Source organism: Saccopteryx bilineata, chromosome 2 (genome assembly GCF_036850765.1).
Source record: "Saccopteryx bilineata isolate mSacBil1 chromosome 2, mSacBil1_pri_phased_curated, whole genome shotgun sequence".
NCBI classification, from domain to species: domain Eukaryota; kingdom Metazoa; phylum Chordata; class Mammalia; order Chiroptera; family Emballonuridae; genus Saccopteryx; species Saccopteryx bilineata.
The window spans coordinates 24,761,587-24,781,675 of record NC_089491.1 but is presented as its reverse complement, the minus strand read 5'-3'; the positions used below and the strand labels follow the sequence as shown (position 1 = coordinate 24,781,675).

The window sequence follows — 20,089 nt, the reverse complement described above, 5'->3', positions numbered from 1 at the left end:
TGATGTTGTAGGTTGAATGGGGACATGACTAGGAAGAACAACATTGTTAATCCAAATTCGGAGGGACCCGAAATATGGAAGACAGGAGCAAGGTCCGTCGTTTACACATTAAAGCTTTATTGTCTAGCTTGGCCAAGCAGCAGAAACTCCAACAGAAATCTGACGGAGAGCACGCCGGCCCTTTGTTCTACTTAGTTTTTATAGTTTTGTAAGTGGGAAGTACAGAAGCAAAAATTGCAATTAGGAGCCCCTTACCGCTATTGGTTATAGTCATATGCCCTTTAACATGATAGGACCACGTTCAATTTGCAAACCATACATCATTTTGGAGAAAACAAAATTTACAAGTCAACACAATGGTAGAAAGATATCTCTTTACATATTAAAAGGCCTTCCTATATTTTCTAGTGTTCATCCGCCATCTCTTTGTCCAGAGTCAGATGTATTAACCACATGCATTTACATAAGAGAGGTAGTTTCAGTGGAGACAAATGCCCGCAAATGGCTCATAGTTATAAGAAAAGGTTTATTTTGGCTTTTCCCTTCCTGCACCTGGCTAGCCATTCACTCCTTTCCCCACAGGTGTGGTGGAATGTCTGGGAATCTATGCTTTCCTTCCCTTTTCATTTACAATACAATGGCAAGAGCCATCCTGGTTATGCCAATCACACAGTACAGAGACTATTCTCACAATTTCTCTGCACACCTTAACCCAAATTAATAAAATGTTCTCCAAGCCTCCTAAAATATTAATATTAATTCTGTAGCCTTTTGGTACTTTACAACCTCTGCAGGTGAAATGGCTCAGTGGCTCCTCAAGCATGATTATAGGAAATCTAGTTTACTTGCCCTTTTGACCAAGCCTTTTAAGCTGACTCCAGTTTCTGTTCCTTAGTTTTGTGGGATCAGAAAATCACATACCAGCTTAGCTTTCAACACCCTCATCTACACACCCAAGTGCCATCTTGTGCATTTACAGTGGATGGACATTGCAGGGGGCTTAAGAAGTATTATCTCTCCATTTAGCTAACAACTTGGGAAGCCTGAATATAATTAGAATCATGATTGGTGACCTTGAAGTCAGAGCCAGGAGAGAGAGAGTTTTAATATCTAATGGCATTGAAATCAGATAACTGATCTCTAGTAGGGATGTCTGCTAAGCAAACTCAACCTTCAGGTTAGCTGGACAGGCAGCTGGACAAAGCTGAGTGGGCACAGCCTTGGTCGTTTTATGCTTGATCGCTCAGCTTCTCAGTTTTCAGACAGACCACCCTCCTTTTTTTTCTGCAGATATATAAATAGCATTGGTTCTGCAGCAGCATTTAACAGGTAATTATAATCCAACCATGACTGAGATGGCATTCTCATTCCTTAATAGAAAAAGCTCATTGGGTCCCCATTTGCAAGTTGATTTTTCCATAATTTAATTCCCAGAATGTCACCTTACTTCTTAGGATAACCTATATAAAGCCTGGCACCCTGGTGATCTCGTTTCAGAATGAAGTTCACATTCAAAGAAACAAAGTGTAGAAGGCAAAGGTCCAGTATTCTCACTGGACTCTTGGAGAACAGCAAAGGGGATTCATTTTTCATTTTATAAGCCACAGTAAAATATCTTAAGTTCTCTGCCTTGATTTTCTGGCCTTCATATGTCAGCCCCTTTATTTTTAAATTCTTGAACTTCAAAACTGTCCCCAAGCCATTTTGGGCTTTTTTTTTTCTTCATCCCTTCTTTCCTTTTCTCATTCTTTGATTCCTCCCCCCCCCCCCTTCTGACGCATCCCTCCCATTCCCTTTCCAAGTGCAGGCTATTTATTTTTTTATTTTTTATTTTTTAATATTTTTTTATTTATTAATTTTTAGAGAGAGAGGAGAGAGAGAGAGAGAGAGAGAGAGAGAAGGGGGAGGAGCAGGAAGCATCAACTCCCATATGTGCCTTGACCAGGCAAGCCCAAGGTTTCGAACCAGCAACCTCAGTGTTCCAGGTCGGTGCTTTATCCCACTGTGCCACCACAGGTCAGGCATGCAGGCTATTTAAAATAGTCTGATCCATGCAGTTTTTCAGCACCCCACCCCTTTCTCTGATTCTTCACTGTGAAAGCCTAGGACCAGCTGGCCCGGTCACTTACAGGCCTATGGGACAGAGAAGGGCATACAATTCCCTTTAGCTCATGATGGCAGGGGTCAAAGCCAAATTCTCTTTACCTATAACTGGAGGGAAGACTGCCACATTTACAATTTAACATATTTTGCCCCTCTCATCTAAATTCTGGGCTATCCTGATGGCAGTAGTGCTTTGAGTAGGTCTTCTGGTCCTTTCCCACTGCCGTGCCCGGAGGCTCTAGGTGTCCTGCTCCAATCAGCTGGGTTTCAGCAGAGGAGACACCGTATCTCTGCTGCTCACTGCCCCAGCTCCTCAGCCTCTTCCCCTTGCACCAGGCTTCTCCCAGACTCAGCTGGGCCCCTCCCAAGCCTCCACCTTGCATTTCCCTATGCCGGGGTTGCAGCAGAGCCAGCAGGAGAGAAGAGACTTTCTGCCTGAAGTGAACCGTGGACATAGGCTTCTTAACTACTTTTTGTTTGTTTGTTTTAAAAGAATATTTAATGATACAAAAAAAGTTGAATATACTTAAAATCAGTATATACTGGCACATAAATGTAGAATAACAACCTTGTCAAAGAGAAATGCATCTATAGCTACATTCACAGAAATACTAGAAGAAAATACACCGAAATGTCCAAAATGATGAATGGCTTCTTAACTACTCTTAATACCTGTCTTCCTATCATACTTCTTAACCACCTTTGAACAGTGTGCTCCATCCTAGGTGGGTGCTCCTTACTGTACTAAGAGTTTGCAGTTTTACGGTGTTGCAATACTTTCAGAAAATATGTGCCAGGAAAGTATACAATTTACAGAAAGATGATGAAAATGGCTTGCGAGGCCTCCTAGGGAGTGTGGGGATCTGGAAAGCTTCCTAATGGATTGAGATTACTTCATTTCACGTGTCTCCTGGGGCACATTTCCCCTGAATGATTTGCTACTGTCAGCTCATCACGCTTCCCCTGGAATGTCCACTTCCCCCCGGCTCTTCCCAGGACAGCTCTCATGACTCTTTCCCAGAATCAGCTTTTCCAACAGTTTTCTTATATGCATAGCAATAACGGTCTATTCCGTATGTGATAATGTCTTTAACAGAAAGACACTTCTGGTTTTCAAGACCGATAGCTAATGTGTTTTCAGTGATACGTTTTACTGCCATTGAAATCATGAGTGCCAACTCATAATTCATTTGAGCGAGAGGTACAGGCCAATAGAAACATGATCAGAGGAGGGCAAGTATCTTATTCAGAGAGACTTACCACACCTCTACCACATGTCTTTGTCGTGCAGTACTCTAGGCTTTGGAGGTGCACCAGCCAAGATCCTTGTCCTCAAGGAGCCCGTAGTTTGGAAGAGTAAGGTTATGTGCAAACAGTTAAGTGTTTAAAGTTCTCAAGTGCTCAAGGTGCTGATGTAGAAAGATCCACAGCCTATAAAGGGAGGAAAGAAGGAGAGGGTGATGAGTTCTATTTGGAGGGAGCAGAAAAGGCTTCTGTAGTTGTCAGTACTTGTTGAGTTGCAAGTGACAGAAACACCACTCAAACTAGCTTAAGCAAAAGGGAGATTTATTAGTGTCTATAATTTAGGATGCCCAGGAATGGTTCTGGCTTCATGCATGATGTTGGGCAGATAAAATGTATTATGCTCACTTTGTTAAAGATTATGCTGGCCACGTGAGGCCGTAGCCCAGGTGATATTAATGTGTGTTGAGAATCCTTGTAGCCTGGGGCTTGGTTTTGGGATTAAGCCTTTCCCACCCTTTTTGATGTAGGGCAGTACAATCCGATCATGCCTCAGAGAAGTGACTTTGTATTAGAGACTTCCCTGTTTTGTATATTGGATTAAGAGTTTGGATTGCTACACTATAAAATGGGGATGAAGTGGGAGCTTGGGCTCTTGGTTCCTGAGATTATCATTAGAAGAGAGAGCAGAGGAGAGCAGAGAAAGGCCACATGGAGGAGGCCAGGAGAAGCAGCCAAGATGGTGGAGTGCTGAGTGAGATGCCAGTTTGTGTAGAGTTTGTATTTGGGAGAAGGAAGGAGATGGGGAACAGAGGTGAATAAGTCTGGTGAGTTAGAAACCTTTGATTCTAGGAAACTCGGATAAGTCAGTGGCTTTGTGAGCACTGAATGTGACTGGGTTTTGGAGCCCAGTGTGTATTTTTACTTGCCCGCCGGGTGCAAGCTAGAATTAAAGACTATGGCCTATCAGTTTTTGGCTCCGCTGTTTCTTTACCGACTGTCCGAATCCAATGCAAACCTGCATGGGCTGGGCTGCTGTGATTCTGACCCTGGCTTCTGGCTTTACACATGACTAGACCTGGGATTCAAGCAGTGTCATCAGCACCCTCTTTCTCTGTCTTTCAGCTCTGCCTTTTCTCCGCCTGTTGACCTTCCTCCAATGTAGATGCATTTCTTCTGCATGGCTTAGGGGAAACTGCCACTGAGATGTACATCATCTCAGCTTATCCTTAGTATCAATATCTCCCAGTATGCATGTGTTTTGCCCTAGAAATGTCTCTTATTTGTCCTTCTTGGGTCATTTAACTCCTTAGACAAAAATCTATTTTAGTAAGATAAGGTAGTATGAATGGCCTAACCTGTGTCACATACAAGTCCTTGTGGCAGGGCTGAGCTGAGCTCTAAGTGGCTAACAATGGCTGGCATTCCCACAATGCCATTGACAATGAGGATTGGTGGGTTTTCCGAAAGAAGGACGGCTAAGCAGATGATCAGTCTATCTTTATTGATATTTAAGCTATGCTGCAAAAGAAGAAGAATCTTTTTTTGACAGATGAAGCAGTGAAGGACATCCATTTTTGTTAGAGGAAGCAGTAAGAGCGTAATCAGAAAGGCATGAAGCAGCTTTGTAGATCAGGAAAGACTACAAATGGTTTGTTGAGGTTGGAGCATATAGTTGGAGGGGCGGAGGAGTCATGGCTTGAGATGAAGCTGTGAGACAAAGAGGGGTCTCATTGGCTAGGCTAAGGGACTTCCTCTTTTCACTGTAGGCAGTGAGAGATATTGTGGGATTTTAGGCAAAAGTTGGTGATAGTTGGATTTCCATTTTAGAATATCACTCTGACATCAACGCATAGGGTGACTTGCTCAGAGTCAAGACCCAGAAGCAGGGAGACCAGTGAGGAAACCACTGCAGTAATCCATATGGAAGTGGAGCAGTTGAATGGTACAGAGTGCTAGGCTAGAGATGCTAACGTAGACTAGCCTGCCTGGGCAGGTGGGAGAACAAAGGAGAAGGAGTTGAGGTAGTAATAAAGGGTAGAGTGGGGACACGGCAGATGTGGAAATTGACAAGCAGAATCAAAGGACTTGATCTTTTTATTTATTTATGTTTATTTTTGATTAGAGTCAGAGAGAGGGACAGATAGGGACAGACAGGCAGGAAGGGAGAAAGATGAGAAGCATCAATTCTTCATTGCAGCACCTTAGTTGTTCCTTAATTGCTTTCTCATATGTGCCTTGACCAGGGGGCTACAGCAGACTGAATGACCCCTTGCTCAAGCCAGCGACCTTGGGCTTAAGCTGGTGAGCTTTGCTCAAACCAGATGAGCCTGCGCTCAAGCTGACAACCTCGGAGTCTCGAACCTGGGTCCTCCGCATCCCAGTCTGATGCTTTATCCACTGCGCCACTGCCTGGTCAGGCAAAGGACTTGATCTTTTAAGAAAGTGAAGTACCTAGGACAACTAAGGTTCCTGACTTGAGTAGTCATGGCTGAGATGAGTACAGAAGGAACGGATGTGAGAGCAGGGCAGGGGATGGCAGAGATGACGACTACAGGGCTGAGTTGAGGGGGCTGGTTATGAACATTTGTAAGTTGGATGTGGGGGTCTGGCGCTCAAAGAAGAAATCAAGGTTGAAAATATAGATCTTCAAGTTATCACTTATGTAGGTTGTATATTTGATCAGAGTAAAGGAAATCACATAAGCTAAATATCTGGAATGGGAAGAAGGCCCAAGGATCAGTGATTTTGCCTTGATTAAGGGAAGGAACAGTCAGTCTGGGTAGCAGCAGACTAGCCAGGTGAAGAGCACAGCTCAGACCTCAGCAGTCCAAGCAAGCAAGCGTCAGGAACCCTAGTGTGCCCTACTCAAGCTAGCCATACTTTGACTCATATCTAATTCCGTACAGATTATGATTACACATCTTACCTCCTTTTCGTTTAGGAGTGATTTCAGGACCCAACTGGAGTTGGAAGGGGAATAACTAATCAGAGAATTCTGTACCTGCCGTAGATGGGGCCAAGTTCAGGGGCTTCCTCTGATAAAGCACAGGTGTGAACTTATATTGATAGATACTGATACCTGGTTGGATATGTTAGCAACTGGTTCTTTTTGAGTTTTAAGTCAATAAGGAGTTTCCTCAGGGGAAATATGAATATGGAAAAAATGGGAAAGTTCTGTTTTCCTACTATTGCCCATCCTTATACCAGCCATCTCTGGTCTGTGTGGCTAAGAGCCAAGATACCATCTTGCCTCACCCCCTAGACCCTGTTAGTCCTAAGCCTCATCAGTTTGAGTTCTTATATTGTCTCCTTGTTTCCATTCTGATTGAACCAGTCTAAGCTAGGGTGAACTTGTTAGTCCATCCATCCCCACCACATCCTGGGGTAAATGTGGCATCCTCATAAGACACTTAATGATCTTTTCATCCAGGGGTCAGCAAACTATGACCATGAGCTAAATCTAGCCCATTAACTATGTTTGTAAATAAAGTTTTATTAGAACACAGCCTACACATTCATTTGTATATTGCCTAAGGCTGTTTTGCACTGCAGTGGCAGCATTGAGTAGTTGCAATAGAGACTGTATTTCCTGCAAAAACTAAAATGTTTATTAATTGTCCCTTTAAAGGAAAAGTATCCCAATCCCTATTAAGCCATCCTACACACTAGTGCCATATTAACATTCCTAAAATGTCATTTCACTCTCTCATCTTCTCGCTGAGAACCCTACAATGATATTACATTGTCCATACAATAAAATCCCAACTTCTGGACCTAACAGCCCTCAGTGATCTAGTCCTAGCCACTCTTCTGAATCTTTGATCTCTATTCCTGAAGGCAAGCCCTGCACCCTGGTTATATGTCCCTTCTCATTGCCCCTGGAATATGAAGTGCATTTCTGGACCTACAGTTCCCTTTGCCTGGAATGCACTGCCTATTAATCTGTACCTACCTAACTCCTATCCATTGTTAGAGAACTAACCTAACCAACATCTTTATGATCATATCTGTCATAGTGACCATCAATGAGCCTATTGCTCAAACACATAAAGATTTACTACCCGAAACATCTGGTTATATTTCTTCTGTGCAAGGCGTGGTTCACCAATATGATGGTGGGCAACTCTGGAGTGAGGGCCTTCTCTATGAACAAAGGCACAGAAACAGAGATGGGATAGCCTAGGAAAGGTTCACAAATGACAGGAAGTATAATTAGAACACTGTCTTTGTCCATTTGGACTTCTATAACAAAATATAATCGCCAGTGTGATGTATAAACAGCAAAATCTATTTCTCTCAGCTCTGGAGTCTGGGAAGTCCAAGATCGAGGTACCGGCCGATTTGGTGTGTGGTTGGGTCTGGCTTCCTGTTTCATAGATGGTATCTTCTTGCTGTGTCCTCACATGGAGGAAGGCACAGAAGAGCTCTCTGTGGTATCTTTTATAAGGGCACTATGCTCACGACTTAATCATGAGGGCTCCATGCTCATGACTTAATCACCTCCCAAAGGTCCCACCTCCTCGTACCATCACATTGGGTTTAGATTTCAACATATGAATTTGGGGAAGATACAAATATTCAGTCTGTAGCAAACATCCATCACTCAGTTAACATGTATAGAATTATTGAGTCATCGGCACCTCGTGTTCTTGACATACTATATCTTGGTTCTGTATGTAAAGGTAGGACCATTCATATCTTGACAGACAATGAGAATGAATGATCAGGTCCAATAAATCTCTTCTTGAGAAATGTCCCACTATAGAGACAGTGGCTGTTTCTGGAGGTCCTTGCTTTTTTACATGGTAACTCTGAGTTGCTGGATAGTGGATTTCCTCTCGGGGCCTTACTTTTCCCATCTACTGTCATATACTGTATGTGCATGGAGACACTCTGGGATTGAACAGCAGCAGTGATGCACTATCAGTTGGAGTTCTTTAGTAAATGGTAAGTTTCTCATGCCTAACTTTGGCAAGGATGTTATATCCTGAACTTAGAGATTATATCCCAGAAATATTATAAGATACAGTAATATCTCAGTTTTTGCTGACGTTGGTTATCGTTGGTTTTGGTTTTCGTCGATTTTTTCTTGAAAATTTTGTCTCAGTTTTCGTTGGTTGCCTTGGATTTCGTCGGTGTGCCCATATGACCTCACTGCTAATTTTGCAAAAACAAGGGGCGACCCACGTGTTCTCCTGCTCAGTGTGGCGTTGTTTCTCATTGTGTCTAGCCAAACAATTCCATTGCTTTCCAATGTTTTTGTGCTTTTTTTATTGATTTTAAGTGCTAATACTTGTAAATCACATGTAAATTACTACTGCATATACAGTATTTGGTGTAATGTGTTTTTGGTATGTATTTTGGAGTGTCTAGAACCAATTAATTGGATTTACATTGATTCATATGGAAATTATTGCCTCGGTTTTCATCAGTTTCAGATTTTGCCGATTGTTTTCAGACGATTACTGACAAAAGCCAAGGTATCGCTGTATTTCTTAAGGTCTGTGCATTGCACAGAAGAACTTGGTTATGACACAAATTATTACTACGTGGATTTGAATAGCAGTGAGGTGAGCACATCCCCAGAAACACAGCAACTACGTGAAATAAAAGCTTTGTTAACATAGAGGACAGCAGCCAGCCTTTTCTATGTTATTGTCTACTCTGGGACTTGGCTGTCGTATTGTAGAATGCCATTATGTCTGGTCTAACAAGTTTCTCCCTGCATATATGAGTAAAGCAAAATAATTCAGTGCAGTAAAAGTCTCAGTACACCCCATCCTGTACACTTTGAAAGAAAAAACACTGAATAAGGAAGCTATTATAAGGGAAAGCCTTTCTATTCTTAATTAATCAGATTCATATGATGTTTATTTTTTTTTACCATTTTTAATATGTTTATTTTAAATAATTTTTTCTTTTTAATGACAGCTGACATACAATATTATATTAGTTTCGGATGTACAACATAGTGATTAGACATTTGTATAACTTATGAAGTGTTCACCCCAGTAAGTTTAGTACCCTTCTAACACCACACATAGTAATTATGGTATTATTGACTATATTCCCTATGCTGCAATTTACCTGACTGTTTCTATAACTGGCAATTTGCACATCTTAATCCCTTCCTTTCTATACCCACCCCTCCCAAACCCCCTTCCATCTGACAGCCATCAAAGTGTTCTCTGTATCTATGAGTTTGTTTCTGTTTCGTTTACTCATTTTTATTCAGATTCTACATATAAGTGAGAGCATATAGTATTTATCTTTCTCTGTCTGACTTATTTTACTTAGCCTAATACCCTCTAGGTCCCCCCATGTTGTCACAGATGGCTGGATTTCATTCTTTTTTATGGCTGAGTAATATTCCATTGTATATACATACTACTTCCTCTTCTTCATTTGTCTATTAGTGGATACTTAGGTTGCTTTGATATAGTGGCTAGTATAAATAATGCTGCAATGAACATAGGGATACATATGTCTTTTCAAATTTATGTTTCTTTGGATAAATGCCCAGTCATATGATGTTTATTGTTTACACTTGCAAAGTATGGAGAAGAAAAGTATGAAGTGTACACTGCAATAGAAAGGCTATGCTATGAATCCAAGCAAAATCCATCCGTTTAAAGCCAATTTCTAGGCATTACCTACAAGTAGTATGTGGCAATGAGCGTAACAGCAAGTAACTTTTATTGAGTGTTTACTATGTGCCAGGCATTGTACTACGTCCTTTGCATGTATAATCTCACTTAACACATGCCCCAACCATGTGGTTTAGGTATAGTCATTGTCTTCTTTTTATGCAAGAGAAGACTTAGACCCAGGAGGTGAAATAACTTGCCAGAGGTCACACAGGTAGCCAAAGGTAGGGCTGGGAGTTAGAAGCAGGCAGACCAACCCCAGACTTCATATTTATCAGAAACTCAGTGAGCCCCACCCATAAGAAATGCCCCCTCCACAAGGCTAGTGTAAGAAAGATCACCCATCTAGTTTGCATCATTTGGTATGTCCAACTGGATGATACAGAATTTGAAATTACCTTGGGTTATTTGTGCATATGATTTTGATAAAAGAAATCTACAGTAGAATTCCCAGTCTTTTATTCTATCATATTTGCAGTTTATCACAGCCTCTGTGTTTTCAACTGAAACATTTTTATTCTTTATCTCCAGATTAATACTGCACAGAACATGACTGTGTGTGTGTGTGTGTGTGTGTGTGCGTGTGTGTGTGTGTAGAAACAGCCTTTTCTTCTGGGTTAAATTGTTGCAGCTTCGCTGAGGGAGGAGAATTTCTCCCACTCACCCAGCCCACAGCAGACATGTTAGGAGAATGCTGCTGCTTGCAACACACCCAGAGACCGAGGGGCAGGTGACACTGCGTGTGTGCCCAGCATCTCTGGAAGAGTCCATACAGATGTGCGCTGCTATTGCCTCCTGCCTTAAAATTCCTGGGGCCAACACCCACCCTCTCTTACAGCCTCTTTCTCTCTCTCTTTTTTTTCAAGGAAAAAAGAAAGAGGCAGACTGAAATAGAAGGCAAGCGACAAGAGCTTGACGAGCAGATACTCCTGCTGCAGCATTGCAAGGTAAGCGGCCGAGCCAGGCGCCTCTTCCATGATTAGACATGCAGCTCACCCTGCGGAGAGCCGGGCAGAGCCTGCCCTGGCGTGAAGGCGCTGACGCCGACGGAACTAGCTTCTTTTCATTCAGCCGGGAAACCATCACTGGGCTTTGCTTGTGAATCACCCAAATTCAGGGCATTGTTACAGCATTCTGGTTTCTGCAAGCGTGATGAGATTATGGTGTGTGCGTGGCCAGGTTTATGGGGGGGTGTGCATGGAAAGTGTGCTTATATATAGAAATTGGGAGAGAATTTCCACATGATGGGTGAGGGAGTGTTTGGGGGCTGTGTGCGTTTGTAGGTTCCCATAGATATAGTTAACATAATGCTCTCTTTTTAAAATTAAAACTGTTAGTAATTTTCCTCTTGCTCTGGAGAAAAGGGAGATAAAAGCAGTGTGGTGAACAGCCCTGGGAACGTCTGATTGTTCATTCGTTTTATCTCTACCTCAACAATTTTGAAAGTGTTCTGTTAGAACAAGCAGCTGGCCAAAAAGCAGCATTTAAATGATCAGACTTGGTTGGGTCTCCAGTGCACCCAGTTAAAGGGGGTGGGGAGGGAGCACAAGCTGTTTATGTATTTATTTTTCTTTAAAACATCACGCACTTAAGCGCTTTAATTGATTATAGAGAGCTCTGTCACTGTCACAAGGGCTCCACTAGTTGCAGAATGTTGCTTTCAGCAGGCTCAGGAATAATGCCAGCACATTCCAGGGGCCAGCCCGTATTGCCACTGGCCTTCGAGAGCTCCTGGGCTTTCTGAGGCACACCCTCTGTTCACCTCGCCTGGCAGCGACATTGCACGTGCAGAACTGCAGCGCTCAGTGGGCTGGTTGGGAAGGTGGGGCTGACTTGCAGGGCAATGCTGGCTCTGGGTTATTTGAAAGATTTAAAACAAGGTGGACCTTTATGGTGGCATTTTCCATTCTTCTCCGGAAGACAGGGTTGTGCTAAATGAGTTCTCAAAATATAAATCCTCGGCAAGCTAGCTTAGCTGCTGATTTCAAATAGCAACATGACCTAAATCTGCTTAGCATAGTCACCAGTTGCCATTAACTTTAACCAGAGCGATGTGTTTAAAAGGAAGAGAGAAGCAGCATAATACTAAGAATATTTCCCTTTTCTTTCTGCTCATCATGTCAATCCATTTATGGACTTTCCTTTGTAGGAGCTTGCAGTCTGCCCCATATGCTGTTGCTCTTTCCTTAGAACATTCCTGTGGGAGGATTGAGGGCTAAAGATAGTATCCTCTCCTCACGAGGGGGAGGGGGCTGAGAAACACTTAATAGAATAGAGTGAATTGTTCAAGGTCAATCTGGACAGAGCTGGGTCTCTGGCTCAGTACAGTCAACTCACTCCTCACAAAAGAGAAAATGTACTAAAACCTCAGTGAATTCTTGGTTAAAGGTAAACTTGCTAACGAGGGGGCTGAAAGATGAGAGGCTGTTTTTTTGACTATTCAGCCTCTTTCCTTTTTAAGGTTAATGTGATTCTTTGTTTTTGCATTTCATGAATCAAAAGTCAGGCAATAAACATATGTGAGAAGATCAGTTTTTCTGATGCAACTTCTCATCATTCTGGGTGCCAGATAAGGTACCAAGGACTTAGTCATTACTAATGTTCAGCACGATGTTATGACATCCTGTTTGTCTTCCATCTAGCCATTTTTCATCTATCCCTTGATCCCTCCCTCCTTCCTTCCTTCTTTTCCTCTCTCCCTCCATCCATGTGTCCATGCATCCATCCATCTGTCCATCCATCCAATCAATCAATAGAAACAACTGTAAAAAATGACTTAATGTTACATGGGGAAGTGGTGAGATTCCTTCAGGGACTTGGTAACAAGGGAATCAGATAGTATCCTGGTAAAATTTCTATTTTCTCTGGTTATCCAAGGAAACACCCAGTACTTTTCCTAAGGTGATCTTGCCATAGTCTGGGGGAGAAAGGACTGGAAGAGATGGTAATTTAATAAGTGAAGAGCGGTGCACTGTAATGTTCTCTCTCTGGGACGACCTGTGTAGACAGAGCGAGGGGGGATTGCCAGCCTTGAGCAATGAAAAAGGGAAGCTCAGAGGTCCCAAAGGTGGTTTCTTTGGTACTGCCCTGGTGAGAGACCCCTGCTCTGGGAGGTACCAGGTTTCTATACACTGGTAGGGTGGGGTCTGCAGTTAGGCAGGGTCAGTTATATGGCTTCCCATCACCCAGGTGAAACTTCCCTCATGGCTACCTCCTTGTTCTGACTTTAGTCTCCCCCACCCCAATAATTTTTTATTGATTGCTTTTAGAGAGAGAGGAAGAGAGAGAGAGAGAGAGAGAGAGAGAGAGAGAGAAACACTGATGATATGTTCCACTTATTTATGCATTCATTGGTTGATCCTTGTATGTGCCCTGACCAGGGATCAATCCTGCACCCTTGGCATATTGGGACGCTTTAACCAACTGAGCTACCTGGCCAAGGCCAATAATTGAGTTATTTTAACACAAAGAAGGTGGTGCCTGACTGAGAAAGATAGTCACTCCAGACACCGGAAAGGAATATGTTCTACTTCAAATCAGTTACCTGTTGACTGCACTTGAATAGCATGAGTCCCGTTCCCTGTGATCATTCAGTGTTGAGCTTGGTGGCCTCACTCCTAGATGGCAGTAAACTCATTGAGCTTCGAGTTGCTCTGTGAGCCTCGTGGTGGAGACTCGGCCAGCCCCCTCCTGGCAGCAGGCAGCCTTGTCCTCCCCTTGCCCACACTCAACAACAGTTGTGTTTTTTTTATTGGAGTGCCTAATATACTTGGTGCTTGAAATACTTCCCCTCATAAATGACCACAGAATAGATATTACCCTCCCTGTATGACGGGCAAGAAAACAAGTCTGTGAGGTCAAGTAATTTGTCCCAGAACTTAAGAGATTGTAAGTGTAGGTGCCCAGGGCTGTCTGCTTCTATAACCTTGCTTTCTCCTGGACACTGGTTTCCCGCCCCCAAATTAAATGTTTCTTTTGAATAATTTGTCCAGATGCAATTACCATCAGCACATGTATTGATTATCTTTACCTCACACGCCTTTTTACTCTAAAGGCATGTTCGTGGTCTCCAGAAAATTTAGATCATGTGAAGACATCCCATAGTAACTATTGAATTAGAAAATATCAGGAAATATGTCAGTAATTATTTATTTCACCAATTTGCAAAATACCAGATGTTCCCTAAAAAATATTCTCAGTATGAAGTTAAATTAAATGGGAAATCAATACAGTTAAATTTCATACTTATTCAGTTATAATTCTCATGATCAAATAGTCTATGGACACTTACTCTCATGCAGTGAGATATAGATAATTTAGACAAATTCACGATCTCTTGTTAAAGGAAATAAATATAATGTAAGACAATAATTTTGACACTTGTATGTTTGATTAATATACCTGCTTATAATAATATTTAGGGCTATACAGTGAGTAACTCCACAAGATAGAAATGTCATTACTTTGTATATAGACAATGAACAAATGCTACAATGCAATGAAACACCAAACAAGGTATGAAATGCTGAGCTCTTAGCTGCTATACCCTAGGGATTAGGAAACCTCCAGGTGCTTTGAAGTCCTGGACAAAGTAAACTCAGATCCCCCCCCCCCAAGATTCTTAGCTGTATTTAGTATCTAGTATGTGTGATGTTAGTATATCCAAGAAATGCTAGCTTATGTGACCTGTAAGCAATTTAAACAGTGGTATTACTTTTGCTGATTATAAAAACAAAGAACATTTTAATCATTGCAAAATCAAGATTTAAAAGTATAGTAAAAAAAAAAATATATATATATATATATAAAGCGTGACAGTTGTATACTCACCAACCAGATATAACTCACACAGGTATATCTTTCTGTGCTTCCCTCCCCCCCAAAATATATATATTTTAAATTAAGTGAGAGCAGGGAAGGCAGAGAGACAGATTCCCTCATGTGCCATACTGGGATCCACCCGGCAAGCCCCCTATGGGGCAATGCTCGTCCCATCTGGGTGTTGCTCCATTGCTCATCAACCAAGCTATTTTTTAGATCCTGAGGCAGAGGCCTCGGGAGCCCTCCTCAGTGACTGGGGCCAATTCCCTCAAATTAATCAATTAGTCAAGCTACGGCTACAGGGAGGTTGGGCGGGGGGAGAGTAAGAGAAGAGGGAGGGGTGGGGTGGAGAAGTAGATGGTTGTTTCTCCTGTGTGCCCTGACCAGGATTGAACCCAGGACATCCACATGCTGGGCAGATACTCTACCACTGAGCGAACTGGCCAGGGCCCCCCAATATTTTTTTTGTGTGACAGAGACAGAGAGAGGGAGAGACAGACAGGAAGGGAGAGAGATGAGAAGCATCAATTCTTCCTTGTGGCACCTTAGTTGTTCATTGATTGCTTTCTCATCTCATATGTTCCTTGACTGGGGGGCTACAGCAGACCGAGTGACCCCTTGCTCAAGCCAGCCACCTTGTGCTCAAGCTGGTGAGCCTTGCTCAAACCAGATGAGCCCACAGTCAAGCTGGTGACCTTGGGGTTTTGAACCTGGATCCTCTGCATCCCAGTTCGACACTCTATCCACTGCACCATAGCCTGGTCAGCCATATATTTTATAGATGAAGAGATACAATTCTGTTCACATGCTTCATCAGCCTGTGAGTGAAATGAAATTGCATTAACATTTGTATCTAAAATACATTGACCTTGACCTCTTTTGTTCACTTCTATAAATGGGCTCTTTTCAATTCTCATACAAAACTTTATAATTTTATGAAATCCCATCTAACATTCTTTTAACCTTATGATTTCTGGTATTGATGTTATCCTTGGGAAGAGTATCTCCATTTCAAACCCTTACCTAGGATGTTTCTTATACTTCAGTAGTTTTAATCCAGCTAGAATTTATTTTCCTATAAGGTATGAGGTAGGAATAACTTTCTCTTTTTACCGATGGTGAGTCTCGACATGAGTTAGGGATCAGTTCATTCTTTTCCTCACTGACTTAAAAGTCTCCTTGAAAAAATAAATAAATAAAAATAAAAGTCTCCTCGATTGCGTCTGTATTTCTCACTTATCCCGAAGTCTGCCTCTTGCAAATTTCTTCAAGTCCATTAATCTGCTGCTCCTGTGCCAAGAGCATCCTCATTCAGCCCCTCTAGGTTTTTAATATAAGATCTCATAAAGTCAGAGCTGTTATTATTCTTCTTTTGAAAAATTGTTTTGGCTTTTTACTCCATGGAAAACAATTATTTATTTTTATTGTTTTTATTATGTGGCTTGTGATCATGTGAATTTAAAAAAATAAATCAACTATTGTGTTCCACCAGGACAAACTGAATGTAATATTCCCTTGTTCTCTTGGTTGAATTGCCGGAGATTTGTCTATTTTATTGGTCGGTTCAAGGTCCCAGCACAGTACATATTGCCATGTGAAGTCCTTTGGGACTGTCACATTTATAAGGGTTTGTGTGACAGAGTCAGCACTGTCAGCATCAAATGGCTCATCCCACCTCTTCAGTACATGAGCTGCCTTTGAATTATTTATTCACGAGTAGGGAACCCTGACTAGACTTTTCCTCTAATCCAAGTGATTTTTATATATTTGAAAGTACAGCATTTCCTTTCAAGAAGACTGAATGGGGGAAAAAGTTAATCAAAGACTGAATTGTGACCTTGACAAATATTTATCTTGTCAACCCACCAAGGTCATTGGCTAAATAGCCTGCAGGTATCAGCAGCAGCCTGCTGCAAAGACAGCGCAGTGAGTCTCACTGCGATGGACCCTTAGCCCTCATATTAGCCTTCTCTTGGTTATTAGTATGTGTGAAAGGCCAATTTCACATTTTAAAATATTGAACAGACAGCCAGGGTATACGGCATGAAGGGACTTGATGTCTCATCCTCTTTTCTATCCTGTGGCCCCATAAACAGCTTGAGGGGAACTTAAGATTTGGTTTCTTCTATCGAAAGTTTTGGGTTGGCTTCTGTGTGGTCTGACTCAGGTACCAAAGCCTCAGGCCCGACAGTGGGGAGGAAGGGAAGTGATCCAGGTGACGGGAAGGGGAGCGGAGGGGCACATGAGTGAATGAGAAAACAAGCACAGCTGTTCCCCCACCCTCCCTGCATTTAATCCATTTTCTTTTCTTTTTAATTCTTTTTATAAAATTAAATATAATGGGGTGACATTGGTCAATAAGAGTACATAGGTTTTAGGTAAATATTTCTATAGCATTGGAACTGTTGTATGTGTTGTGTGCCCATCACCCAAAGTCAAATTGATTTTCATCCCCATGTATTTGTCCCTCTTTACTCCCCTCTCACCACCCCTCCCTTACTGCCCCCCCATAACCACTTCACTTTTATCTATGTCCACGAGTCTCAGTTTTATATTCCACCAATGTGTGGAATCATACGGTTCTTAGCTTTTTCTAATTTACTTATTTTGCTTAGTATTTGTTCTCAAGGTCTATCCAGGTTAATCGTTTTCTATTATAAAATTTGAGTCATTCAGATTCTAACCATCATCCACTAACACAATATCAGTTACAGGTGAATGGGAGCTTTGGAGAAAAAAAGTGAAATCATAAAAGATAAAATGACATTCCAGTTAAATATTTCATAGTCTTACGGTATGGAAAGTCTTGTCTCTGTATTACACCAAAGCCAGAACTATACAGTAACAAGATGGCTACATATAACTGTATAAAAATTACAAATGATGAGAAAAAAAATTGGAAACTTACTAGTTCTGATTCATCTCCCAATACCTACGCTCCTCCACCCATCCCAGACACTCCTCACCATTTACCCAGGTCACCTTGAGAGACGCTTAACCTCAGATACCTTACCTGCAGATGAAAAGGATTTGAATAATGATGTTCTACACATTAAATAAATATACTTTTACTTGTCAGTTATATCTCAATAAACCTGGGGGGTGATTAGATGATCTCTAAGGTCTTTTTTTAATAGTCTTAAGGTTTTATACTTGCTCAGATACAGTGCACAGACGTGGTTGTTTGGTCATTCATTCATTCAATGTCTATTTATCAACACCAACTAGAACCTTGCGGGTTAGCCTCTGTGGATGAGTAAAAGATACAGCCCCTGACTATAAGGGAGTCAGAGGTGAGTGGGACACAGACCACCAATACGAAACACACTGTTAGAGAAGCTGGGAAATGTTCACCCACATTTGGGAGTTGGTCAGTGGTGGCTGATTATTTTGTAAATCCTATTGGGGGTGGGGGGAGACTTTGGGTGATCTTAGGCTGAAGCAGGAGAGCAGGTGCATTGTTTAGCTTTAATTCTCAGATCCACACCTTACTAGCTGTGTGACCCTGGATAAGTTCTTGGTATTAACACTTACCTCTTGGGATTTTTGTGAAAGTTGAATGAATGTATATGGAAGGCACTTAAAACAGTAAGAGTTCTATAGGCATTGTCATGGTTATCGTCATTGTCACCCACTACCATGGTGTCAAATGCCAGTTAGGCATCGATGACTCCAAGATTGAGGTCTCCAGGCTCAGCAGCCCCTGAACTCCAAGCTCTTGTTTCCAGCTGCTTTCTTGACATGTCTACATAGATGGATGTCGCTTCTATTTGTAAGCCTCTCAAACTTCACATGCCCCAAATGGAAGTTGTGATTGTCAAGCTCTTGTTCTTTTTTCTTCCCAATCTCCAGTGGATGATACTGCCATCCACCTTTTGCTCAAACCAAAGGTCTCTACATCACCTTTAATCCCATCCTCTTCCTCATCCCAGTGTTTTATTTGTTGTCACGGCATCCTGACTCTGCCTTTAAAACGTGACCCCATGCCTTCCACTTCTGCTGCTCCTCTATTTCAGCTAACATGCTCTGTCACCTGAATGATATAATAGGGTCCTGTCACTTATACTTTGTAATCTTGCCCCTTGCAATCTGTCTTCTTCCTGCTGTGCTCAGAACAAACGCCAAACTCCTTAACAAGGCTGTGGGATCCTACCTAATCTGACCCTTGCCTTCCTCTCCGTCTTCAGCTTGTTCTACGCTCCCTGATCCAGACCCACTCATTATGGTTGAGCCACCACGGCTTTCTTTCTGGTCCACAAACACACCATTCTCTCCCACCGCTGGGCTATCCCATTTGCCTGTCCCTCCAGCTGGAATGCCCTACCCTAAAGTGTCCTCCCTCGGTCCCTGGTTGTCAGCTCGTCCTGCCTGCCTCCTGCCATGCCGGTATCACCATCTGAAATTGTCTCGCATCCTTGTTTATCAGGACCAAGGCTCAGTGAGAGTGGGGACTTGCCTGCCTTCCTGAGTGGTGCCTTCGGGACCTGGCAGAGTGGTGGGGGTGGGGGGGATGGATGGGGGCACTGCTGCATCTGAGATGGTGACGCGGGAGGACAGACAGGTTTGCGAGAGGATGAGGAGCTCCTTTTTGGGTTATTGCGTTTGCCAGACAGCCAGCAGGAAAGCTTATGTGTTCTTGAGGTGTCTGGATAGTCACAGGTCCTCATGCAGTGCTACTCGAGTCGTGGTCCTCAGACTGGCAGCATCAACAGTAGCATCACCCGGGGGCTTGTTAAAATGCAGGTTCCCAGACCACCCTGGACTTACAGAATCAGTGGCTCTGGGGGGTGAGGCCCTGGGATCTGTGTCGTAGCAAGCTGTTCTGCTGAGCCAACGGCACGCTGTTGTTGGAGAGGCTCTGTTCTGGTTCTGTTTTACACAGCTGGGCAGGCCCCATAGAGGGAGGGCCCACGTGACACCAGGAGCTCTCTCTGTCCTGCTTTGCAGGAGCTCCGCCAGGCCCTGTCTGTGCACCGCCAGCTCTCCGTCTGCTCTTTCCCTGCCTCCACTCTTCACGGTTGCATCCACTTGACAAATGTGAGTTTTTGACAATTCTTAGCAACTGGAAGCGATGCTACATTTTTTTATGTGTATTATTTCGACAGTAAAGGCATTAAAGAAAAACACTTTATTTTTAGTTTTCACTTTGGAGCTCTGCTTGCCACTTAATTCTGAGACACTCAGGCAGCCGGTAAGAGCCAGACCAGAGAAGGGGAGTCAGTGCTTCGATGCGCTGAGCGTGCGTGATCAGAATGCGGGAGTGCGTTATCTCA

The 20,089-nt window shown here is 42.7% G+C and overlaps 1 protein-coding gene across 6 annotated transcripts in view; it reads left to right on the top strand.

The window, feature by feature from the left end:
- The window catches only part of PALM2AKAP2 (PALM2 and AKAP2 fusion), a 449,455-nt gene that overhangs the window by 183,986 nt on the left and 245,380 nt on the right, over nt 1-20,089 (top strand). For all 6 annotated transcript variants that reach the window (XR_010729046.1, XM_066256553.1, XM_066256554.1 and 3 more), the window contains one exon: nt 10,862-10,942. Coding sequence is in view for 5 of the 6 variants with exons in the window: in XM_066256553.1 (XP_066112650.1) it covers nt 10,862-10,942 (81 nt within the window). In the remaining variant the exon portion in view is untranslated. The remainder of the gene's footprint in view (nt 1-10,861; nt 10,943-20,089) is intronic.